The 26637-nt window shown below is 32.9% G+C and overlaps 1 protein-coding gene and 1 long non-coding RNA gene across 2 annotated transcripts in view; one reads left to right on the forward strand and one right to left on the reverse strand.

Annotated features, from left to right (window-relative positions):
• Window positions 1-25868, reverse strand: part of SERINC1 (serine incorporator 1) — a 28593-nt gene extending 2725 nt beyond the window's left edge. The window contains exons 1-9 of the mRNA XM_051997648.1: window positions 25265-25868; window positions 22820-22981; window positions 20608-20777; window positions 15989-16068; window positions 13887-14024; window positions 12250-12419; window positions 11253-11343; window positions 8018-8162; window positions 7678-7908 (exon numbers count right to left, since the gene is read on the reverse strand). Of these exons, the coding sequence (XP_051853608.1) occupies window positions 7678-7908; window positions 8018-8162; window positions 11253-11343; window positions 12250-12419; window positions 13887-14024; window positions 15989-16068; window positions 20608-20777; window positions 22820-22981; window positions 25265-25303 (1226 nt within the window). The 5' untranslated portion in view covers window positions 25304-25868. The remainder of the gene's footprint in view (window positions 1-7677; window positions 7909-8017; window positions 8163-11252; window positions 11344-12249; window positions 12420-13886; window positions 14025-15988; window positions 16069-20607; window positions 20778-22819; window positions 22982-25264) is intronic.
• On the forward strand, window positions 8171-11246 carry LOC127562165 (uncharacterized). The gene is made up of 3 exons (XR_007953625.1): window positions 8171-9588; window positions 10936-10995; window positions 11088-11246. It is a non-coding gene; the product is annotated as an uncharacterized LOC127562165 (long non-coding RNA).
• Window positions 25869-26637: the final 769 nt, after the last annotated feature.

Below are 26637 nucleotides of genomic sequence, written 5' to 3' on the forward strand. Positions count from 1 at the left end.
TCTATAATGAGGTCCTTTTTAGGAGACCTACTTTTCAGTATATCTTGATTATATTGTAAGTATTTTTAACAATCACAGTTACTTCTGTAATAAGTGGGATGTTACACTCCAACTATAGTCTGACAGTCCTTCAAATATTTGGCAAAGCTAATTTTTCTCCCTTCGTGGAACTTTGCAGGAAATGTAATCTGCAATGAGTTTTGATCTTATTTACAGTCATACAGCTGGGCTTTTGAATAGTCTTGAACAAAAGCTTAAAGAAAACTAATATTTACAATAGTACTATTTTATAGGACTACTATGAGGATTCAAAACCTCAAAATATTGCATATAATTCCTATAATTATAATTCTTTAATAAATAAGATCAAGTCCAATGCACTCCAAGTGGAAAAGTGGAAACCTTTCTTTGCCATTTGCTTCAATCAAAAATAGTATGGATAATAGTTATGTTCTGAAATACAAATCAGTCATGGAAACTTTTAATGGTAGTAAAGATGAATTATCAAAGATGTAATATTTTAAAACATAACTGTAAAAATGAGAAAAATCTACTTCATTTGTTAGTTTCAACTAAACAATAAAGCTGGAAACAAAACAATTTCTGTATTTATCATTGTGATGACAAAAAAAGAGGTTTGAAGAACCGATTGAAATGTCTAAGATCAAAACTGGATCCCTAAGATCTTCAAACATATATATGACTATAGAAATCAATAAAAGAAAAAAAGAAAAATATAAAGAATATAGATGGGAAGATGGTGGCATATTAAGACATAATAGAGCCTAGATCTTCCATAAACATAACAATGGGGCTTGGAAATGGCATCAGTCTAGAAAGAATTAAAAAATCAATTATAAAATCCTGAACTCAGCTTCAAGAACACAAAAAGACTAATGGAGACTATGAGCTAAGCAAACTGGGAATAAGTAGACAGCAGAGAGAAATTACACAAGGGGGAGGGAGGGGAAAAATCGGAACAGAAGTGAGTGCAAGGGATAATGCTGTAAAAAATTACCGTGCCATGGATTCTGTCAATAAAAAGTTATTTTAAAAAAAGAGAGAGAGAGAAATTACACGAGGGCTGGGGAAGGATTAGCTGACTCCAGTGGCTCCCGGCAAAAAAAAAAAGCCTTAGGCAAAGACCAACTTTGAGTATTCCTAGGAATCTATGGTGCAAAGGAATACCACACACCTTTCTGTAAACTAGTAGCACTAGGGAGTCACCCAGGCAGGGCTCAGCATTTTAATAGCCTGAAGTCCACTGAAGAAGAGATCAAATCTTGACATAATAGCCAAGAAATGGACAAACTGGATAAGCTATCTAGCTGCAGAGCTTGATTGAAGTACAAGTTTCCCAAACTAGATACTGTCATTTATTAGATTAGCATACACCAAGGTAAATTCCTAAAAAGAAATATTATAATTTAAATAAGTATGGGAAAATCCAGAAGATTATGCCCCTCCCCAATTACTCCAGGGAAAGCTGAGAGAAAAAAAAAAAATCATGACCACAAGGACTACAAGGATTCCATAGAAAAAAAATTAAACAAGATTAAAAAAAAGAAGAGAAAGGAAAAGCCACAGAGAAAATAATGGCAATGAGAATTGATGCCTTGAAATTAATGGTGAAAAACCTCACCTATGAACTAAATACCCTGAAAATTAAAATGGACCAGATGAACAACTGAAAACCACAAAAAATTTCAATCTAATGACTGGAGGGAGATGGGGGGAGAGAAAGGAGGGGGAAATCTAAGAAAATAATGTAAAAATTATTTGATGATCCAAAAATCATCACACATATACCCGTCCCCCCCAATATGAATACTCTATTTCAGTATTATAAATGAAATTTATATTTGAAAATATGAAAATTATAAATTGCCCAGAATTCTTAGAACTAGAGGGCAAAGATAGAATCCATCAATCACCTCCTGAAAGAATTCCATAAAGGAAAATTCCCACAAACATCATATAGCCAAAATCTAGAGCTTCCAGGTCAAAATAAAAAATATATAAATTAAAAAGAAGTCAAACACCAAAAAAAATCACAGTAAGGATTATATAAAATGTGAGAGCTATTATTAAAATAAAGTAAAAAAGCTTAGAATATATTTCAAAAAGAAGCAGCAATCAACCAAGGACAACCTATCCAGGAAAACTAAATACAATCCTAGAGGGGGGGAAGCTGACCTTTAATGGAACAGAACTTTTCTAATCATTCCCAATTTTTTTAAAAAAAGACAGACCTGAGCAGATATTCTAAAAATGAAAATGCAGGAACCAAGAAAAGCACAGAAAGGTACACATTTCCTTAATTAAAAGGATAAAATAAAAGGATAAAAATTCTTCTCAGAACCTTAATATCCAAAAGGGCCATAGAAAAAGATTAAAAGGAAGAGAGAGAACAGATGACTTTATTCTATTTTGATAGTTTCAAGAGAAGTCAAAGATGCAAAAGGAAGGGGAGGAAAATGACTCACAGAACTAAAATGCCTAATAGTATATATGATCATAAAGAAAGCAATGAATTGAACAGACATGATAGAAAGCTCATTTTCATCTAAATCAGATGAGGAAATCTAATTGTACTGCAATACATTATACTTAAAAGGAAAATAAGAGGGTAATAGGGAGAAGGGAAGAGAGCCTAAAAGAGCAGAATAGGAAAGGCAAATGTCATAAAATAAATGGACAAGTTAGAGAGGAGTTTGATGGAGATTTGAGAAGAAAAGGAATAAAGAATTAAAAATCTGGCATCAAGAACAGAGTAAGAAGAGATAACAGAAAGGTTTTAAACAAAATCCGAAGTGTCAAACTCTCTTTTACTAACTTTATTAGTCAAGAGAGCTGTGAGAACAAAGATGTGGAAAAAGGTATGAGCTGGAAAAAAATAAAATACTTAATATCAATGAGATGAACTTAATAAAATAGAAGAGGAAGTAAAGGGAATTAGAAAAAAAAAGAATTCAATAATGTTTAAAGAAAACACCTGAAATAAAAAGATTACCGTAGAGTTAAAATGAACCCTGCATTTAAGTAAAATAGGTACCAATGATGAGGTCCTCAGGAATTGGGTACATTGGCAGAAAGGGACTGGAGCATTGATGAAATTGTTTCCAGAGCAGGCAGAGAGAGGCATAGATAGGAATGTTTAGCCTCACACTTCTCTGGAGGTCCTCAAGAAATGTTAACTATGTCAAAGCCCTGAGGTTTAATTTCCCCCATAAAGATGTCTATTGATCACAGCATCATTGCTGACTCCCTTGTGGGTTTATAGCCCACCACAGCACTCTGCCCCATGGTATCTCTCCCTTCATCCCTCCCCCACACCATGTGTTGTCTCTGATCATGGCTCATGAACAAATATGGCTCATGGTATCTTTCTACTTATAGTTAACTTTTTCAGGTGCTAAATCTCTTTTGCTATGTATCCTGTCAGTAGAGGGTATACTCCAAAACTTTATGAGGTATTTCTTTCTCCTGGTTAATTGTGGATTCCACTAGGGAACTTGTTTTTTTCCACCCTCAATTATCCCTTCTCTATGCTCTCTCCCAACTCTATTTCATACTTACCACTCTTGGTGTCTATTGTATTTATTTTGTCTGTAACCCATTTTCCTAAATAAACCTATCTTTTGCCAAAAAGAATGGCCATTGTGAATTCTTCACCCAACATTTGGTACTTACAACAATTATATCATCAGGTATGGTAAATATGAAATAGTTTTTTGGAGAGTGATTATATAAAAATGGTATAGTAGAAATTCTGTTCATGACAAAGAAATTATGTCTTAGGATATCCATCACAGGTTACAAAAGTGCTATTAATCTGTGAATTAATACAGAGGAGTTAGCAAGAAGTTTTTCACAATTAAAAGGGGGAAAGGCAAGTTCCCTAGTGGATCTCACAATTAACCAGGAAGAAAAAACCTTTAAAGAGAAGATGCCAAGAAAGCAAGAGTACACTACATTCACAGGCTAAATCATCCACAGAGGTTTGGCAGACAAAGGAAGGGATTACACGATTGACTGGTGGACTAATCCTAAAATGAATTTAGCATAGATCTACACCAAGGACAGATGCTTACAGGGGAAATATAAAGTTGGGGATTTGACATCATAATTCTTTCTGATTGAATACTATAAGTTAGGGTTTCTAAAGACCTCCGCTTGGGGTGGGACTGTAATTGAAAGTCCCACTTAAAGGCTCACTTAAGGCTGAGATGATCCCATAAGTGCTCTTCCCTGCTTGTCTCTGGGAGTATTATAATCCTAACAGTGCTTCATGCTTTTTCTGCTGAAGCCCATCTAGCTACCAGAACTTCCATACTCCCCTTGAATTTTAAGAGTTAAGCCATTCTCCCCTCCCTTTTTATCTTATTGTTCTTATGCAGCATAATTGTGGAAATATGTATAGAAGAAATGCACATGTTTAGCATATATGGGATTACTTGTCATCTAGGGAAGGGGAGAGAATGGGGGTAAGGGAGGGAGAAAAAAATTTTTGGAACAAGATTTTGCAAGGGTGAATGTTGAAAACTATGTGTGTTTTGAAAATGCTCTGTATCAAAAAAAAAGTAGCAGCCTGGAAGAAATTAGGTTTATAACACTGCCTGACACTAAATGCCAAGATTAGCTACAAATGGATATAAGATCTAAAGTGAAACATGAACAACATAAACTGGAGAAGCAAGGAAGAAATTGCTTTCTAGATCTATGGATAGAGGAAGAGTTTATGACTAAATAAACACTCAAGAACACACAATAAAAAATGGATAGTTTTGGGGGCAGCTAAGTGGCCCAGCGAATAGAGCTCTGAAGTCAGGAGGACCTGAGTTCAAATCTGGCCTCAGACACTTAACATTTAACACTTCCTGGCTGTGTGACCTTGAGCAAGTCACTTAATCCCAACTGTCTCAGGAAAAAAAAAAAAAAAAGGATAGTTTTGGTTATGTGGAATTAAAGGTTTTATACCAAAAATAGCTAAATGAAAAAGAACAAATTCTTGCAGCATACTTCTGATTCTGTCAAGATTCAGAAAGAACTGAATTTATAAGACTAAGAACTATTACATCAATAAAAGAATGGTCAAAGAATATGAGCAGTTTTCAAAGGGAAAAAAACCATATTATCAATGCTCAAAAAATAAACTATTTCTTACTATTTTTCACTTTTGACAAACCCAAAATCTCCAGCTTCTGGGATAAGAACTCACTATTTACTAAAAATTGCTGGGAAAGTTGGAAAATAATATGGCAGAAACTAGGCAGTGACTAACACTTAACATTGTATACTAAGATAAAGTCGAAATGGGTTTATGATTTGGACATTAAAAAAAAAAATTAAGCAAATTAGTACAATGAAGGGTCTATCTTTTAGATTTGTGGAAAAGGAAGGAATTTGTAGCCAAAGTAGTAGTATAAAACATTATGAAATACAAAATAGATAATTTTAATTACATTAAATTAAAAAGGTTTTATACAAACAAAACCAACGTAGCCACGATTAGAAGGAAAGCAGAAAACTGCAAAAACAATTTTTTACATCCAATTTGCAAATATGCCCAAAGAGCTATCAAACTGTTCATATCCTTTGATCCAGCAGTTCTCTACTGAGTCTTTTTCTCAAAAACATCATGAAAAAAGGGAAAAGGACCCACAGGGCAAAAATGTTTGTGGCAACCCTCTTTTTAGTGACAAGGAATTGGAAAATTACTGGATGCCCATCATTTGGAGAATTCCTGAATAAGTTATGATATATGAATGTTATGAAATAGTATTGTTTCATAAGAAATGATCAGAGGATGATTTCAGAAAGGCCTGGAGAGAAATGCTGATGCTACATGATGATGCTAAGTGAAGTGAGTAGAACCAGGAGAACATCATACACAGCAATAACGAGATTATGTGATGATCAACTGTGATAGACATGGTTCTTTTTAACAAGGTGAATTCAGGCCAATTCCAATAAACTTGTGATGGGGAGAGCCATCTGCACCCAGAGAGAGGACTATGGAGATTGAATATGGATCAAAACATAGTATTTTCACTTTTGTTGTTGTTGTTTCCTTGGTTTTTTCTTTATCATTTTCTCCCCTTTTGATCTGCTTTTTCTTGTGCAACAGAAAGGTGGAATATATTTAGAAAAATTGCACATGTTTAACCTGTATTGGATTATCTGCTGTCTGGGGGAGGGAGGAAGGGAGAAAACTATGAAATACAACGTTTTACAAGGGTGAATTTTGAAATGTTATGTTGGCATGCATTCTGCAAAAAAAAAAAAAAAAAATTATAAAAACAAAACTCACAAAACTATTTTTTCACTTTTTTGTAGTTATCCCCCTCCCTCCTCCTTTGGTTCTATATCTTCTTTCATAACAAGACTAATAAAGGAATATATTTTATATGATTGCACACATTTTAACCTATATTAAATAAATCCTTTATCTTCTCAAAAAAAGGGAAGGGAAAAATGTGGATCTCAAAATTTTTAAACAAGGAATGTTAAAAATTGTCTTTACATGCAATTGAGGAAAACCAAAGTATTTTTTAAAAAATGTTCTAAATCACTAGTAGAGAAATGCTGTCTAGAAGACAGCATGTTTGAAGATGCACTTTACATTCCGGTGAATGGCAAAAATATTTTAGACTAATTAGAGGGCTTATGGAAAAACAGAGACTAGTGTAACTAATTATAGAGCTACAAACCACTCCAGCCACTCTGGAAAGCAACTTTGAACTATAACCATAAAGTTATCAAATTGTGTTGTTATATACCTGTGACCCACTTATATCATCACTACCAGGACTCTACCTCAAAGAAACCAAAGAAAGGGGAAAAAACATGTTAAAAAATATTCATAGCAGCTCTTTTCATTGGAGCCAAAATTTAGAAAATAAGCTTTCCTCCTATTAGATAGAATGTTATTGTGCCCTCAAAAATAACAAAATGAACACTTTCAAAGAACACCAATAAGGCTTCTATGAATTGAGGTAGATTGAAGACCTAGAAAATTTACAAATGACTAAAATATTACAGAAAAAACTTTGAAAGCTGATCCCTTTGTGCAATGCCATAATAAACCATGAGTTCAAAAGACTGAAGATGAAATATATCACTCATCTCCTGCCAAACGTAAAGAATTCAAATCGCAATGTCACAAATATTTTAGGGCAAGGACAATAGGAGATTGGGTTGAGGGTTTTCTTTTTTTTTCTTTTTTTAATAATTGCTGTCCTCACATTGTGAGGGAGATTATAAATTCAAAAAACTTAAAAAAAAAAAAAATTGTACAGCAATTGAGTTATCAAGTAGAGCTCAAAATCTAAATACACATCTTTTTGTATCAATCTAAAATTTGCATTTCTATAAGCTCCAAGATTATATTCTATAAAATATGCCACTTTTTAAAAGATGTGTAAACAGTTAAATATCTGAAGCATGATTTATAATGAAGTAGAAAATAATCTGTAATTTATGAAAAGGCTACCGTAATAATGACAATATTACAGTATTTACTTTTGTGTTGATTTAAAATAAGAGTTTCTAAAACAGAACTAATATTACCTTTGTGAATTAGTGCCATCATATCTTAATTTATGCTAAATACAAACCTGCCAGAATTTACAAATCCTAGATCCCTTTAAAAATGTAAAAAATTTCAATAAATACCTGTACCAGTTGGTCAGGGTCATCATGATATAAAGTGAAGCCAAGAAAAGCATGAAATGAAAGAAGGAATAACTGTAAGTAACACCATCCCTTTCATTATCTATTGCTCGGTGAACATCATCACCATCATCAAGTGAGCCATCATGTCTGGCCACACCATCTTCTATCAGTGTTGATTCATCACTGGTCAAAGTCAGCTTATTAACCTGACTATTGTTGGATGACCGGATGCTATGGAAAACAGGTAGAAAAGGAGAAAACCATTAGTTTCAGAGAAGTATGTATGATTTAATTAAAAAACCACTATTTTTCAACAAAACATGTTATGAAAAAAGCTTACCTTGAATAAAGCACACAACACAAAAAGAGCATAAGTCCCACAATTCCTTGAGCATCCCACCACTGGACAGAGTCCCCTTGCTTTGGAATACTTGTTGTAACATTATAGCCAATTATGCTTAATAAACTTGGATTGCATTGTCTGTCTGTGAAATGAGTAAACATTGAAATAGAAAAAAATTCAAAGATGACATTTTCTAAAGAATCAACATTTTACCTTTTACAAAAATCTATTAATTCATAACTTTTTAGGAGACAATTACTGTGACCAGAAAGTAAAAGCTAAAAATTATGCTCAAAGTAGATTTTATAAATTCATGTATAAGTAACTTTTTTTTAAACAGTCATACAGCATTTAAGGTATCAAGTAGAGTTCAAAATCTTGAACAAAAGGCATACCAACATATTAACATAACACTAAACTTTTCACATTTTATCTATTATCTTTTTAAACCCCATAATGTATAAAGTTGCCATGATTTATAGTTTTAAAGATAAGGACATTGAAGCAAAAACAATTGACCAAAAATCAAAGCAAATTAGTGGTAGATCATAACTACTTAGATGTTTTTGATTTCTAGCTCGATTATTTACTAAATAATTAATTATGATAAATCTGTACAATTCTCAAACTACCCATGCCTTCCTTACCTTGTGAAGTATATCCAATAAGCTAGTTAGGGCCTTTGTTCTTGACATTTTATGATCAGCAACGGTGTGCACAAGTTTTCTATCAATTATCCTTTCCTCTCACTACATGATGAATCTCTTTCTAATCAAAAAGCTAAATGACATCCTTTATAGTCTCTTTCTATGAAATCCTTCACTGGCAATATGCTACAGCCTATTATTAATAATGTTCATCACATGAGTCTCCTTTGGGTGATCAACAACTCTGATTCTTTGGAAATAAAATATATCACATGCCACAAGCCATGAAGTATGAACAGTATTAGTCTATTTCAGAGAGAAGCTTGAAAAAAAGACTCAAGGAAATCTAATTGGCTTACTTTTTCAATTCTGGGCCAAGTTTACTCTCTACCTCCATTATCTATCTAAAATACCAATGGCTCAGTTTTACAAACTATCAATTGCATTTTGAAGTTTTCCTATATGAATAGGGCTTATCTGAAGAAAGCTTTTAGTTTGGAACATTCCATTAAAACAACTGGGCAAAAATTTAAAAACAATAGTTAGGAGATTCAATAAGGCAAATTTATTTTAAATACTAGGAAGAAAAAAATCCTAACAATTAGTCATCCTAAAATTAAACAGGAGGCCAAAATGAATGAATTTCCATCTGTTGGAAATCTTCAATTAAGGGTTGAATATTCAGTTGTTGGTTATGTTATACTAGGGATTTTTTAGTGTAATAATTGGATTATATGGCCACTGAAATTAATTCTAACTCTAATTCTCTGAAATGTTTTTTAAAAAACAATCAAAAAGAACAATGGAATCTTGTATTCTCTCTACCTTTCATAGTCAATTATGCTACTATAGAAACATTTATTGAAGAACTTCTGTGAAAAACTTGCCTGCTCTCTTCCTAAATTTTCATCAAGATGTCTGGTAAGTGATCATTATTCTTTTAAATTTTGAAAAGATGAAAAAATAAAAGCCAGGGTTATTAATTACCAGGTAATTAATAACTAAGGGTTTTTTTGGACACATACACTACCCCACCTCACTCCATCTTTTTTTTGTAAATAGGATTGTAACTTTTTCCCAAGCCTTTGCTATTTTTGGTCTTAATCTCTTATTGCCTTCAAAAATTTGTCATCTCCAGCAAATATTGCTTCTGTATTACTTTGTGGAACTCCAGTTATTTTTTCCATATTTGTTTTATCTATGCCATTTTTGCTTGAGTGGCACCTGGAGAATTAGGAGATTTAGTATTAAGAATCTGTTCTATTGTACTGATAGGAAAAAAAAAGTCGTAGAAATCTATGTAGATTACGTTCCTATTTTTAAAAATCTATATATTACAATTTTATTTTTAAAAGGCCCCTTTTGGATATGGCTTGAGACTCTTACTAAACTTAAATAACTACTTTCCCCTTCTATTACCACTAGTTTTCTGATGCCATACAAAATCTTAAAAGAATCTGTTAGAAGATTAAGCACAAGCTTCTATCAAATTACAAGATTTTATAAACAATTCTGCATAGTGTTAGGCTATCCATTTTTGCAAGAACAAGTGCTTGCTTACTACTTTCTGCTCTGGTAGCTATATTTTCTTCTCAATATAGAAATTAATATTAGTTAAATTTCCTTAGGTGCATCACTATAGTTTTATTCATTTTTTCTTCATCAATAGCTTGTTAGAACAGATCAAGGTGGAATTGACTCAATTTTATGTTATATAGTACTCTTTAATTTGGTAGACTAATTTTCGTAAGACTGGTAGTCTTACTCATAGTTATGAGAAAATGACTCCAACATCAGCAACTTATTAGTTTTCCTCTGAAAATATAATCAAAAAAAATTTTTTTTAATTTTAGGGCTTAATCCATTAAGCACTTCCTGATTTTAGTCTTAAAGTATTAATGCTCTAGAAGTGTGATTCTTTCAGATCTCTGACTTTTCCCACTTTATATTTCTAACTACTTTTAAATATTTTTACTATATTTCTCCAAGTCCATTTTTATGCTGAAGTCACAAAGCAAGTTTCTCAAAAAAGTCTCTACTTCTTTATCCTCCACAATAGATTTTAGAACATAAGACTACAGCTGACTCCACTATGGTCCATATATCCATTGTGAGCAATATAAGATGTCTAGTGCCCCATAAAAATAAATGTTTTGTTACCATTGGATGTATGATAAAACCAATTCCATAATTTATTCTATTTAACTATTCAAGGAGAAGCTGCAAGATTTCTTTAAGCTGTTTTTTCTGGCTTGTTTTTACTTTCAGAGTGAAGGAAAAAAATGGCATTCATTTCCTTCAGGAATGTCCATCCTGCAATGTTACAAGGTATCTTTGGTAATATATCAATTCATTCTATTGTATAGCTCACTTGATTTACATTACTGAACAAAGTTATTTCTACTGTTTTATCTTTTAAGGAATCTGGTAAAATTTTGACCTGCACATAAGAGGTCTCTTGTTGGAAGAATAACTTTCCATGGAACTTTTGCTAATTGGACACTCTATAAAGAAATTATTAAATTTCAAGAAAAAAAAAGGCTGTAATCTTGAAAAAAATTATCAAAGACAATCCTAAAGCATACCTGGTTCATTCGTCATGGCAGACCAGGTCAGATACATCGTGTAGATTGTGATTACTGAAGACTGCAACAAACCAGATCTTGGTTGTGACTCCTATGTAACAATTTAAAAATAAAAACTACACTTACAATCTGACATAATTCAATATTTCTGAACATTTAGAAATTAATGAATGTCAACTAAGAGTCTTCAAATAAACAGCATAATTGTCGGTGGAGTTGTGAACTGATTCGATGATTCTGTACAGCAATTTGGAACTCCCAAAGAGCTATAAAACCATGCATACCCTTTGACCTAGCAATACTACTGCTTGGTCTGTATCTCAAAAGAGATTTAAAAAAAAAAAAAAAAAAGAGGAAAAAGACCTATATTTATGAAAAAATATTTAAAGCTGCTTTTTTCTACGACCAAAGAATTGGAAATTGAGGGGATACCCATCAGTTGGGAAATGGCTTAAATAAACTGTGCTATGTTATTATGATGGAATATCATTATGCTATAAGAAATGATGAGCAGAATGCTTTCAGAAAACTTGGACTTTCATGAGCTGATCCAAAGAGAAATGTACCGTGTACAAACAGCAGTACTGTAAGATAATCAGCTATAAATGACATATCTATTTTCTGCAATGATCCAAGACAACTCTGAAGGACTTACGACAAAAAAGGATATCCATACCCAGATGATGGACTGATGGACTCTGAATGCAGATCAAAGCATATTTTTTTTTACTTTCTTTATTCTTTCCTGTGTTTTTTTTCTTTTGATCTGTTTCTTCTTTCACAACTGTGACTAATATGGAAATACTTTTTACATGATAGAATGTGTATCAAATCAAATAGATCAAATTGTTTATTTTTTTTTGGGAGAGGGAAGGGAAGGAACAAAAATTTGGAACTCAAAATGAATGCGAAAAATTTTCTTGTAATATATTTGTGGAAAAAATAAAATACTACTATACAAATAAATAGATTAGATTAAGACAGAAAGATAGCATACTTGGATCTTGGGCAGAATAGACATTACAGATGCTCCAATGCACAGAAGCATATTGACACTGATGAAGGCCTTATTTTCTGAGCAACCATCTGGGTGAGTATAGTAGACAAAGAATAGGACAATGGCAACTAAAGACAGCAGATAATTCATTGCTGTAGCTGATAACAAAGCTGTGAGAAGATAAAGGTAGAGAGAAAGTTAAAAGTTTCATAACAAATATAAATTGTGTAAGCTTACATTAGAATAAAAATATTAAGTTGTATTACAAAAAACAAAAACATTACTAAAAACAAAAAACATTATATAGTTATTACTTCCATATAGGCTCAGAAAGAATCATAAACTAACACTTTTCAAGAGAACTTTCAAGTTCTAGTATAGGCTCTACTACTTTGGGTTACTGCCCAATATAAACTCCCATAAAAATTTTATTTCACATCCAAGACAACACAAATCTGTAATTTTTTCTACACTGATATTACGTCCCCTGGTAAACATCCTATTAGCACATGGTTTAGAAAAATTGCTATAATTTTTTTGTTTGTTTTGTCAACCTCCATCACATACAGATGTGCCTTCTTCAAACTTTGCAAGATTGATCCTTGGGAAACAAAGGTAGTCCCTTGCTCAAAGTTAAAGACCTTCAAAATTGGTAGGGGCTGCCAGAGGTTTGTTTCTTGCTACTTTACTTTTAATATTTGTTTTCTGATAAACAGTTTTTGAAAATGAACTTCTTATTTTAATTCTCAAAACCTTTGGCCCATAAAAGTGCTTTCTCATAAGCAAAATGTTTAAAATAAAATTTCAAATATCTAATAAAAGAATTTATTTTCAAATATCTGAAGAAAAATTTCTTCTGAATAACTCTCAACATATATAGTTCTGGACTCACAATGTCCTAAAAGAAAATGTACATAAATGCTGTGATAGAAAGTTAAAGTCCTCTTTATCTTTCTTCTTAAAAAAATTGAATTCTACATTTGTGAAATTCCCAGATATGGAAAAAGTATCAAAAATGCACTAATAATCCAGAAAGAAATCTTTCTTAAAAGTTATCACATATTTTCTATCTTTCTTAAAAGTTATCACATATTTCCTATCTTTCTTAAAGTTATCACATATTTCCTATCTTAAGCACAATTAATGATGCATAAATGAAGCATTTCTTCATGACTCAGTAGCATTGTATGATCATCAATTATCGAATTATGTTACAAGAATATGATGCTTTCAAAAACAATGTATATATTGGTATTTATCTTCACACTAAATAGGCCTAGACCAAACTTCTTAACTTTTTTGACTCTAATGCAGCCAAGTGTCCATTCTTGTCATTTCTAATCCAAAGCCATTGTCTTCTGGTTTTGAGAGACCTTTGCTTCTTTTCTTCTAATTCTACTATGTTCCAGAGGACTGAGGATATTGGATGTGTGATGTACACAATGTGAATAACTTATAACTTAAAATACTTCTAAGCCTGTTTTTTAATCTCTTAAATGAGAGTATTATATTAGAGGACAACAAAGCCTCTTCTAACTCTCTAAATCTTTGATCTGTAGAGTTAATTAAACAACACGTTTTAAAATAAGCTTATATGATATGCTTGCCCATGTTCTTGAAGCATTACAATGTCTTACCTGCATACCAACATCTTGAGTTCCCTTCTTCCATTTTTTCAACCCAAGATTCATTCCATGAGTGGGCAAAATCAATAAGTAAAACCAGCTGGATGAGGATGAAACAAAAGGCTCCTGCCATGCCCACATAAAACCACACTGAAAGAGGGGGGAAAAAAGTAAGTTCCTCTATGAAAATTATTTTGCATGAACTTAAGAGATATAAATGTGGTCTGTCTGATAGGTTTGGAGATCAGGAAGGTACTGATTTCTCTTTGTAGCTCCAGCAATTCCAGGTATACAGTAAACACTTAAAAAAAACAGACCTCCATTATGCAAGCTCAAGAAAACCATGAATAGCAATGATAGTGACACATAAATTTGAAAGCAGAATACCTCAGAGAAACCATTTAGGCTAAGAGTTTTAAGATAAAATTTGTAATAAAAAATAAACAACAGAAGTAAAGAATATTACATTTATGTTCCAAATAAAGTTTCAATTAAATTATAAAAGAAACACTAATAATATTAGAAGGCAAAATAATCAGAATATATGAAATTATTAAAGTGAGAGGAAACCAATACTATCATGACTAAGAAAAATCAAATACAGGCAATACATATCAGATAATATAAAGATGTAGAAAATACAAGTCCAACCAAAAACTGAAATAATTTAAATATAATAGGATACAATATAAACCAATGTAAACCTCCAAAATCACTCTAACACCAATAAATAACAACTTTTTATTTTTAATGTCAGAACAATAACCACACAAAATCTGGTCATTAATTTACCCAATGAACATACATATAAAAGGAAAAAGACAATGGGCAGTAAGCAAAGGGGAGGTATGAATATGAGAAAAATACAGAAAGTCATACAGAAATCTAGCACTGAAGTGATATAAAACTTTTTAATGTCAATGCTTTTAATTTTACAAATGATGGGGGAAAAGGCTCAATGAAATTAAGTGACTTGCCCAAGGCCACAAAAAATTCTCTCTCAATCACATTAATCCCAACTTACGTAATTATATTTGTAACTTATATAGAAAATATAAAGCTGAACTTTGAAAAAGTTAACAAAGAGATTCTTGCTCTATTAGTTAAAAAATAAATTATAGTTTTATTTATCACTATATGCCATAGAGATTTGTCTTCAAAGCCAGGCAAACATGGGGTTTAAGTACTGCCTCTGAATATGCTATATGTATGAGCCCAGCCAAGTCACAACCTCTCAATGACCCAGACAAAAGATATAAATTGCAGAAAAGTGCTTACTTTTATTGATAAAGGTGCAATCCTTAATTCTAATTATTAAAATTATCTTACCCTGGACCAAAAAAGTCAATGGTAAAGACCATAAATCCCCTCATTAGAACCAAATAGATATAGGTGATTAATGTTTGATAAATCTATGGCTGTTAAACATTAGGGAAAAGAATCAATTCAATAAATGTTACTAAACAGAATAGCAATAAGGTAAAAAAAAAAAAAAATCAATGTAAAATCTGTAACACCTAATACATCTGCCTGATCAAAGGAGTGTATCCATAAAGAAAAATAAATTAAAGAAAAAATTGATTCTTGCAGACTTCCTTGTTAAGTAAGTCCCTCACTTCATTTTTTGGGAATTATGCTCATACAATAACACAGAAAAAACAGTCACATTTATTGACCCCATACAACTCATAGCTTTGGGGAGAGGAGTTTATAGCATTAAATTAGTCTGATTTAACTTCAACAAAGATAATATTCATTAAATTCCTGGAAGCGAGTTTTTGAACACATAAAAGTACTGAAAAAAAAAAAAATGATTATGTATATATAGTCAACAATTGGGGGGAAAATATATACACATATGTATGGATATGTATACATATAAAAACATACCTATAAAGGTCAAAAGGAGGTTTTGGATGGAGATTAGATTGAAGATAACGCTTGAAAAGAAAAAGATCAACAAAGAAGGATTATATAGAGAGGAAAAAGTTCAAAGAAAGGGCTTTCAGGAATGCCTGCATTCAATGTTCTTATACAAACAAAAAAAATATTGTTTTAACAGCAGTTGAAAAATGGAATACACGCATATTAACACAGATATTCAGCATTCTTACCAGTAGTAAAGGGTCCTTCTGGGATAAAGAAAGCTCCAACAGTTATTGCCACTGCTGCTGCAAATTTAAAGAACCAGAACCTAAAAAAGAAAACCATAGATTCTTACCATGTTAGTTCAAATATATTTAATGTATGATATATATTTTCAAACATATGCAATACCATATGCAAAAATTTAAGAGTATATCAAAAAAACATGAACTAGTCTAGAAACAATTCTTTGGAAGAGTTACTATAAAGTGAACAAAAAACTCAACTACTTCTGCATAATTTTAGGAAAAATTGGTTTTCCAGATATTACACAAATAATGGCATTTTGACAAAAGAATTAATGTTTATTTGTATTAAAATACTATCACTTATCTTAACCTTCACAAAGCTGCTATACTAATTGAGGATGTACTTTTATAAAGTATAAAGCACTAAACAAATTAAAGACACCTGATTATATGAACATTGCACTTAAAGTTATCATATTTTAAAAGTTAATAAGAGAACACTAACCTAAATCTTTAATGATTCAAGAAAACCAATGGCATATGTTTTGAAAATAAGAAGTTTTAATAAAAAAAAATCAATAGTACAATGGCCTATCTATATTTTATGAGAGTCACAGGAGAGAACCTAACTAGAAAATAAGTTTTGTGAAAATATTAAAGTTAAATGGACAGAGGGATATATGTTGGGTTTATTATTGCTATGTAATTATATCTCACATTGAGAAGAAAACCAGCAGCTGACAAACTCAAAAAGTAAATGCTATTCTTAAATACCATTCTTTTGTGTCCTTTCATTAGTTTTCTCAGCTATCACACTATTACATAACTAATAATAAACTAAAAAAATAGTTTAAATGAGAATAACTAGGCTCTTAATTATGACATCCTGCAGCTTGTATCTCTTGCTATGATCCTAACAAAGAAATCACATGCATAAAAGTTTCAATAGACAGTGTAAAAGAAAATTATTCACTGTTTCTAACTTTTAGCAAGAAAGAGTTGCTTTTCATATTATGATAATTTCATAATATGCTTTTTCATATTATGAAAAAGCAAGGTTTTATTTATGGAAAAACTGAATTAAAAATCATAGTTTAGGTCTTAATTTCTTAAGAAAAAAAATCTTTTAGGCACAAAACTATATATGATTCTTCTCTAAATCCTCCATTATTTCACTCAAGATACTGTCCATTTGTTTTCTATATCATATTGAGATTATAAAATTTAATTTTTTTTATATGCCAACTAAATTTTTACAAATGCCCATTAAAAAAAATCTATGGTATGCTAACAGACTTGATTCTCCAATATCTGCAAAGCCAACTTTTAAAAAATATTTTCTTCTACATCCTCAGAATATATATAATTCTCATTTCTATAGTTAATCAGATAGAGCTTTGCATTCATTGATCTAACTATTCTCTCCAATGCTACAGAACTGAACCCAATCTCATTCTTAAATAACTCTTTGTCAACATTTACCAGCAAATTTTCTATAAGTAATCCAACTGATATCTTGGGAAGCCTTGATAATGATCAGGAAAACAACAGAAAAAACCCAACACATACATCTTATGTCTCTCTTTTTCTATGACTAGACACCTTGTTCTGGTCATGTTTGTCTAATCATCTATAATCTTTTTCCCGCTCACTTCTTCACTACTATATTCTACTCACCACTCACCATGTATTTCTCCACTATTTTTTGGGTAGTATAGCCACATATTATCAGTGGAAAATTACTAGGGTTAAAAAAAATAGATCTTTAGGTGGCTGAGATCAGTAGTAACAACTTTGAAATGCAGTTCATCCTACTCTCAATCCTCTTTTTTCTGGGGGACAAACAATCAGATTTAAATGACTTGCCCAGGGACATACAGTTAACTATCAAGTGTCTAAGACCAAGTTTGAACTCTGGTCTTCCTGACTCCAGGGCCAGTGCTCCATTTTTACTTGCTGGATTCACTGCCCCAATTCTTTTCAATCCTAAATCCTTTTTATTGTAAGCCACTGATGTCTAAAATATATGTAATGGCCCAAATCCAAAGACTGTTAATACAAATACATATCAGCTATTGATTTTTTTCAGTAGAACCTCTATTTCTGGAAGTGTCTAAAACATTACAGAGCTTGATGCAATCGGCACAAATGTTATCCGAGAACAGGAACATTTGGAGGCCTTCACCATGCCTGGATTGTCTCTTTCATTTCAACTCTACTGATGATCTTCCACGACAGTTTAATACTTTTAGAAATTATTTATCATTGTGTTTTATTCTTTGCTATATAACTAGAGAGTCACTGAACAAAGTTCTTGTTTTATTTTCCAAGTATTTTCTGTGATGATTTTAAAGAAGTGCTCTATATGAGCAAAATTGTTTTAATTATCTCAATCATTTCTTTAAGTTAATAAATAGTAAGCACAGTGAAATATTGGATTATCTGCATTTTTCAATAATATAGCAAATTCATGATCTGATGTAGAATAATATTGGAGGAAACTATCTGTTTTCTTTTTATACTTTCAATAAGCCCTTACATTATTCTCATAAAGATGTAATAGAGCTAAAAAAGTAGGTATACATGTTAGAAGTCATTGATATTGTCTTTACTACTTTAAAGATACAATAGCTTTAGTGTTTTCCCCCTAAGTTTCTATTCTTTACACATTTTGAGAATCAGTTCTTCTATATCTCTATTAAACATTTTCAGTTTAAAAAACAAGATTTAGTAAAAGTTACAATAATAATTATATCCTTTGATACAACTAATTCCATTGTTAGAAATATCCTGTAACACTACTAACAGTTGGGGTAGAAGGATGCCAGGGGAATAAAGTTATTCATTAAAAGGTTTTTGTATTAGAGGAGATATTAAGCATTTATTAAGCACCTAATATGGACCAAGTACTATGCCAAGTACTTAACATAATCTTATCTCTATAAAAGCATTATTTGTAACTAGAAATAAAACAAACAGAAAGACCCAAAAAATCTATTAACAGGAAAAGGTTATGTACTGAAGTACATTTAAATGTAAATAACTGCAGCATGTTTAACTGTAATAATACTTATTAAAGTTTGTTGTAAATCATTTGCATTTAAACATCTGTTTACTTATAAATTCTTTTCAAACACTATTTTTTTCATAAAAGCAAAAACACCTCACAATCTTAATTAGCTTCTTTCCCACTTTGTGTATTTGAAGTTCCTTATATCCAGAAAGTAACCACTATGTTTTGAACTAAGGTTCTGGACTTTAGATTATGAAAAGTACTAAATGGGACATCTATATTAAGTTTCAGAAAGAATCAGAACTTATGATTATTAGTCTTGTGTTTGGATCATTCTATATATTCTTAATTATCTGTATCAAGGATGGAAAATGCCCAAATCAATTGTTATAGCAACCTCAGGAGATGAGCCAAAAAGTAGTTTGACAACCTTGAGTTCTATAAGTTGATAATTTTGTATGGCCTGCTAATGATGCCATTAAGTATACAAATGGCCCTTGGCAGAAAAAAGGTTCCCCACTTCTGATCTATATACATATAAAACATACAGGGTGTCCCAAAATCTTAATGCTTAAGCTTTAAGTTGTGTGCATTCCTTGAGTTAGGCCACTTGTACGAAAATCACATAAGGCAGTAATGAATCATTTTTAAAAAGCAGGTATGTTAGAACTAGAGGAGATCTTTTAAAAAATTTAGATCTCTCATCTGGACCAAGAAAACTGAAGAAAGAAACTGAAGCATCACCTTAGAAAGGATCAGTCATTTAAGGTTACATAGTTTATGGCAAAGTTGAGACTAGGACCACAGAATATTAGTTTTGGAAATATTAACTTTAGATTAACTAATACAATCCCCTTCATTTTATTATTTTAAATTAAAGTTAAATTGTTGCCTTTTGTTTTTATGTTATTTCTAGACATTTCCCCCACTTCTCCAAAATGAACCATATAAGAAAAGTCAAGTAAGTAAAAATATCAAATACATGACATAGCTATGTATATTATAATCTCTCCCCGTAAACTCCTGTCTCTCTATTTTGAAGGTTATCTGTTAACCAAGACCATTATTGCCAATTTGAAAATCTGACAGATGAGAAAAACATGGCTTATCATATAAAGGGACAAAATTCAAACCCAAATTCTTCAATTGCAAATAAGTGCACTTTCCATTGCATCTTGCTGTTTCATTCAATTCTCCCAACTTCTCTTTTACATCTACCACAATTCCAATTTATCCAACGCATTTTTTCCTTAATTTTTCAGATTACAAAATGGAATTTCCTATTGCAGTTTATATCCTGAGAGTTTTGTGTGAATAGGGAAGTCATAAGCACTAATGAAAAAGATTTTCCTCCTACTAGATAGGAAATAACTATAACTTAAGAATTTCAAATTTTACAACCACCAGAAATTTTCCTCAAAAATATTCATCAAAATGTAAACAACTGAAACTGCCACTTTAATGTGCTAGCTTTTCTAGCCATAGAATGTACATTAAAAGAATATAATCATTTCAATATTTATCCAGGCATTCTTAACACTTTTATTAGGGAGGCTAAGAATTGCTATCTATTTTTTCAGCTTCTTTAAAAAAGTTTAAAACTTACCCATTGTGCACTGCAGCTCTAGGATCACTGCTACTCTTCACTTTGATCATCAATAAGGAGAACAAAAGGAAAAACATGGCCATGCCAAAGCACAAACGGTATACAGCTTTGTATCCAACTAACACATTACAAGGCACAAGTCCTGTCCCACTATCACAAAATCCAGGAATCTAGGACAGAAAAAAAAAAAAAAAATGCCATGACCAATAAGAAAAAACATCAAATTTACATAAATGAACTCCCTAAAATAAAGAATTTAAAAAAAAAAATATTGATGTCAATTTACATCAAGTTACTGCAAACCATAAAGACAATTCTGAATACCCAACCGGAGTATGATACTTTTTAATCACATAGATCTGTCCTGATTTTTTCAATATTTTCATTTTTATTGGGACATTACTATCTTCCTGATGCCCTCCATACCTGTAACTAATATCTATAACTCAATCTGTATGAGAATAACCCATTTACTAGAAGACATTTCGCAAGAGATTTAGATGATTTGTCAATGTTTAACTATTGCTCAAAGAATTACAAGAATCTTGTGCTTACAAATCTCAATTATCAATTAAAAAAAAACCTCTAATATAATTTCTCAGAATTAAGATCAAATTTTCATCAGAATTATTCCTAACTTTAATTTTACAAAAACCCAATCACCAACAATTCCCCCAACTTTAATAATGCATTTTAATTTTGAAAATAAAACATTCTGGTAAGAAATGGAGGCTGGGAAGGGTGGAAATCAAAGTCACTCATGGACAATCAACTCTAATATCTAAGGGTCAAATTCTCAGTCTCTACAATTAAAAGTCCAAAATACTTCCCCAAACCCCTACTGAACAAGTATTGTAATGTATGGGTCTTTTGGAGCAATTCAAGCTATTAATAGCATTATCAACACCTTTGAATGTGTAATCTATAGTTTGGGATATCACATTTCAATTTGTTCAAGTATAACAACTTTTAAAATGAAATTAGAATGAGCCAATATAAAATAAATGTATCTGGTTATTACTGAGAAATATTACCAAAAAGGGATCATTCCTAGCTCTCTAAAACAAAAGAATGGGAAACAATAATTGTATAGTTCTCTCTAAAATGTAATGTTCTCTGTTGAGGTTTTCTTGGGGTTTCTGGGGAATAGTTTTTGTTTCAGTTCAGTAATCACTACTTGATTCCGAGAGCTCCTGCTGCCAGTCCTTTGCCTCTGCCAGCTTCTGCATCTAGCTCCTTCTGAATATCTCTCCTGGTTAAGGCTCCTAGCTTATATGTTCCACACTGAGTATAAACCAATCATTATATCACTAGGAAACCATTATTTGTTGTAGGATTAAATCAATGCTAACGAGATTTAGCCATTCTCTCCTCAATTCCACTTAGTACTTGTTTCAAGTCCTGGCCCATAAGATCTCCTTGTGGATTAAATCAATCATACTGAACCATGCTAAATTAGATAATTATTGTCTCTATCAATTCTACTGTCTTAGAATCCTTTGTTTCAAGATTTGAGTTCTGGCCCATAACAAATAGTTAGCTCAACCAAGAATTTAAAGTTTTAGTAACTCAACTACAGACTAAATTTTTCTTTTGCTAACCTCTCCAAAAAAAACAAAAAACAAAAAACAAAAACAAAAAAAAAAAACAAACCTACAAATTATTTTAAAAATAGGAGAAAGTTAAAAAGAAGCTTAGATGTTACCTACCTTATCCTTATCTTTAGCTTTAGATCAGAAAGGTTATTTATGCAAGATCATGGATACTGCTTCACTAGATTATTGTGATCCCAAGATTGTCAGTGGATAGAGAATAAATTTCCCTCCTGCCCCCAACTATATTGTTTAATTACTCGTGAAAAAGCGTGTGTGTGTGTGTGTGTGTGTGTGTGTGTGTAGAGCATCAACCCTGAAGTCAGGAGGACCCAAATTCAAATATGAATGGCCTCAGCCACTTAACATTTCCTAACTGTGTGACCCTGGCCAAGTCACTTGGCCTCAGCAAATAAATAAATAAATAAATGAATGAATGAATGAATGAATGAATGAATAAATAAATAAATCCTCAAGCACAGAGTGCTATTTTACTTGGGGGGAAAAACACAATTGATGACATGAAATCAATTAAATCATAAATCACTGCACTGCTAATCATGTTTCAACTTTATGACTACTACAAAACCAAGCAGTAAACAAACAAAATGAAACCTAACCTTATTTAATTGTTCTTCCATTCCTGGTATCAACATCACACAGGATATTCCCACACCAATAAGCAAAAAGAATGCATAAATCAGCCTAGTTACTGTAGAGTTATTCCCACTGGGACAGCATCGGCACAGCAGACATGGAGCACTGCCACATAAACATGGTATCTGGTAAAGAGAAAAATATTAGAAACAAGTAACACTTTAATATATAGAAAACCTCACACATTAACCACAAAAATATGTGCCTAAAATTAGAAAATTTATCAAAACTTGATTTTGTGACAAAAATCACAAATATCTTCCAAAAGATTTCATTTTTAAATAGTACGTAATTCAATTACACTAAAGATATTAGACAAAGTATAATTTTTTTTGTGTGTGTGATATGCCAAAGAGATTTTGTGGTGTTAGTTTTTATTAATCTTAGTAATCCTATTATTCTTTCATTTCTTCTGTTAATTAAAATATGAATAGGTAAGGCTTCTGATAAAAAGAAATATACAAATATATGACTTAGAAGTAAAAATCACCTGGATTTCCAAATTTAAATCCTTAAAGCATAAAACAAAGCCTTTTGGATCAAAGACAGTACAGTGTTCTTCCTATTATACCAGAATGCCTACCAAGAGTTGGGCTCTTTTTGGGAGGGAAAGGAAGACTTTCAGGAGGAAACACACATTAAAGATTAAATTCATATAATGTTAAAAGAATGGGTCATTTAGTCATTAAATACAAATTTTTAAATATGCTTAAATTTAAGTTTTGCCAGGAAAGAATGGAAAAAGGGGGGAGGAGACAAAAAAGAAAAAGAAAATAGAGAGAAAAGAAGAAACACAATGACAATAGAAGAGAGTAAATGGACAGTAACATAATAGGGAAAATAAGTAATAGAAAATTAGGAGAACTACTAGGTTTTACTCCAAGTAAATTATTTGCCCCGGGAAGAAACTTTGTAGTTAGGAAAAAGCTTCTCCTATTCCTAACAAGATTATGGCTGGGAGGGCTTATTTATTACCCTTTGGATTTTTTAAAAATAAAATTAATTATCAATGAATAAATTCAATTAAATTTGACTATTTTAGCTATGTCTTTAAAGACAGTACCAACACTTGTATAAATGTGGAAAAAGTGGAGGTCTATTTTGGAATAATTCTGAGGTTCCAGGGCAGTTGTAGGAGAGAGAAGCCAGATATGGTGTATGTAGAGAAAAGACACTTTCCCTAATATGCCTTCCTATAATACTTTTTTTTTAATGATCATAGGATGGCAAATTAGAACCGAATAGGACTCCATAAGTCTATCAACCCCTCTTATTTTAAGATAAGGAAACTGAAAATCACAGGTTAGTAGGAGGTTGCTTTGAATTCCAAATGCAGTATTTCTTTCCATTTTACCAAGCTTCCTCCATAAATTTTTTCTTACCAATTCTGCAAATCATCAATAGGTGTTCCAAAGGAAAGAGGAACTTATCCAACAAGATACTTAAAATATTACTTAATTTTAATACTTACAAACTCACACTCGCAAGGCCAGATTCTTACTGGCACATTTTATTCCCCAGATTAAAGCTTAATATTTTAAAAGGTGTATTACCTCTTTCTCACCACTTGGGCGATGATGGCTGCGGTTAGCTTTAAGCACCAAGCAAAACAAGAGCATTGACAATTCAAGGTTTATGCAATTTACAATTTTTTTTCGTAACTTTAATAACGATAGAATAGACGTTACTTGTCTCCGTTTTAGTGATTAAAAAAAAATCCAAACTCTGGGAGAAGAGATGACTTATCCAAGGTCATCCAGCAGTTATCACCAAGGACTAGAACCCAGGTATATCAACCACCAGGGTGCTTCCAAATTCAAAAAGGAGCGGCTCAGCAAAGCCATCTCTGTACCCCACCTCATTTTCAAATGTCCCACATCAACGCAATCTCTCTCCCTCATTAGAATCAACAAGACGCCCTCGGGACGCAGGAAGATGCAGGGGCGGGCCCAAGGACGCTCCGCAGTAAGGAAAGCAACAAACCTCGCAGCCCAGGGCGGGTACTGGGGCCCGGCAAAGGAACGCAGGGCGGTGGCGAGACCGTCAGAACATAAGAGGCCGGGTGGGTACCGGAGCTGGGGGTGGGGGGAGACGGATGGCACCGGTCTTTCACTTTCCTTCACCTCCCCCCCCCCCCGAAACCAGACAATTGCGGGAACGTCTTCCACCTTTCCCAATCACATCGCCAGACCCAGGACTGGAAGCCATCTCCGCCCCCGGGGCAATGGAAAATGGGAGAGGCTCCAGACCCAGCCGAGCCGAGAGGCTCCAGACCCAGCCGAGCCGAGAAGCTCCAGTGGGACGCCCAAGGGCGGAGGCTAACCCTCCGCGTCTGGAGCCTTCTCGAGAGTCCTTTCCCTCCCGCAGCCAGCTCCCGCAGCCCTCAGAAAACACCGGAAAGGACATACCCAGCTCGCCATGGAGCACAATCCCAGGACACCCCCCATCGTCAGGAGATAGAAGGAGCTCCGGGCGTTGTAAAGATGGTGCCAGATTCTTTTTCCTCTCACTGCTTATTTACCATCTTCCAGGCACTTCCGGCCCAGGTCCCGCCCCCGCCTTTCGCAGTACCTACGTCATTTCCCCGGGAGAAAAAGACCCGGCTCAGGGTGGGCAGCTGGATAAACAGGAGAAATTGTAATCTCTTCAGCCGATTATGAGTTACAAAAAGAAGCTGGGTCCTGGTAGGCTGTCACCCCAGATGGGTCCGTTATGTAACTGGATTGTCTGTTCAGTAAACTAAAGGAGAAAAAAAAAGCCGGTCTGTGGGATGGCGCCGGCCTCGCCCACCTCCTGGAGAGGCGCCCCTTTCCTGGGATCAACTTGCCGCAGAGGCGGGGACAGGGCGAGGCTGCTGCGCAAGGAGAGCTTTCTTCGGCTCCTAAGTGGGGGTAGGGGCATGGAGAAAATGGACTGTGGAACAGTGCATCTCTTAAAGCCCTCTTCAGACTCTGTTTCTTAAGATCTTGTAACATCCCAGGCATAATTTTGCTTTGCTTTTCCCTCAACAAATTAGCGTCTTTTTAAAAAAAATTATAAATTTATCCTTAATTTTTATAAATTTCTTAATTTCTCCTCACGCATACACGTTTTCTCTCCTTTCCTCTTCTATTAGATGATATGCTTTGTTTTGCTTCCGATTAGCGTGGATTTGGAGTGAAGAAGCTAGGTTCAAATCATGCCATACACTTTAGTTCGACGTTGAGTCAGTGGCTACCTCTGGACCTCAGTTTTTCTCATCTGCTAAGTGAACTATTCGATCATTTAGTAAATATGTAAAAGTATAATGGAGTTTACAAACTAATAGATAAAACAAATTACAAGTAATAAATGCAAATTTATGAGTAATGCAAGGCAGATAATTGATAAGTGCATAATAGAGGTATAAAAAACTCTGGGTATTCAGTGGTAGCGAGATTTTTTTTTTTTCACCTAGGGAAAAAGGTTTTTTGCAGGAAATGGTAGTTAAACGAGTTTGAAGATGATAAAAATCAGATATAACTGAAGTTGCAAAGAAGGAATATACACCAGGACACAAGGAAACCCGAAGCAAGAGTACAGAAGTCGAAAATAAATGCATAAATTTGGGTAATTAAAGGTAATCCAGTTTGACTTGAAAAATAAAATGAAAGAAAGTAATGCGTATATTCCTGAAATCTTTTCAATTTCACCCACTGCTCTTAGTTCTTCCCTTTGGTAGGTCCCTACATAATAATTCCAGTTCCCCTTCCACATGCCAAACCTTCATATAATTGAGGACAAATATTATACCCCAATGTTT

The sequence above is a fragment of the Antechinus flavipes genome, chromosome 4 (genome assembly GCF_016432865.1).
Source record: "Antechinus flavipes isolate AdamAnt ecotype Samford, QLD, Australia chromosome 4, AdamAnt_v2, whole genome shotgun sequence".
Lineage (NCBI taxonomy): Eukaryota > Metazoa > Chordata > Mammalia > Dasyuromorphia > Dasyuridae > Antechinus > Antechinus flavipes.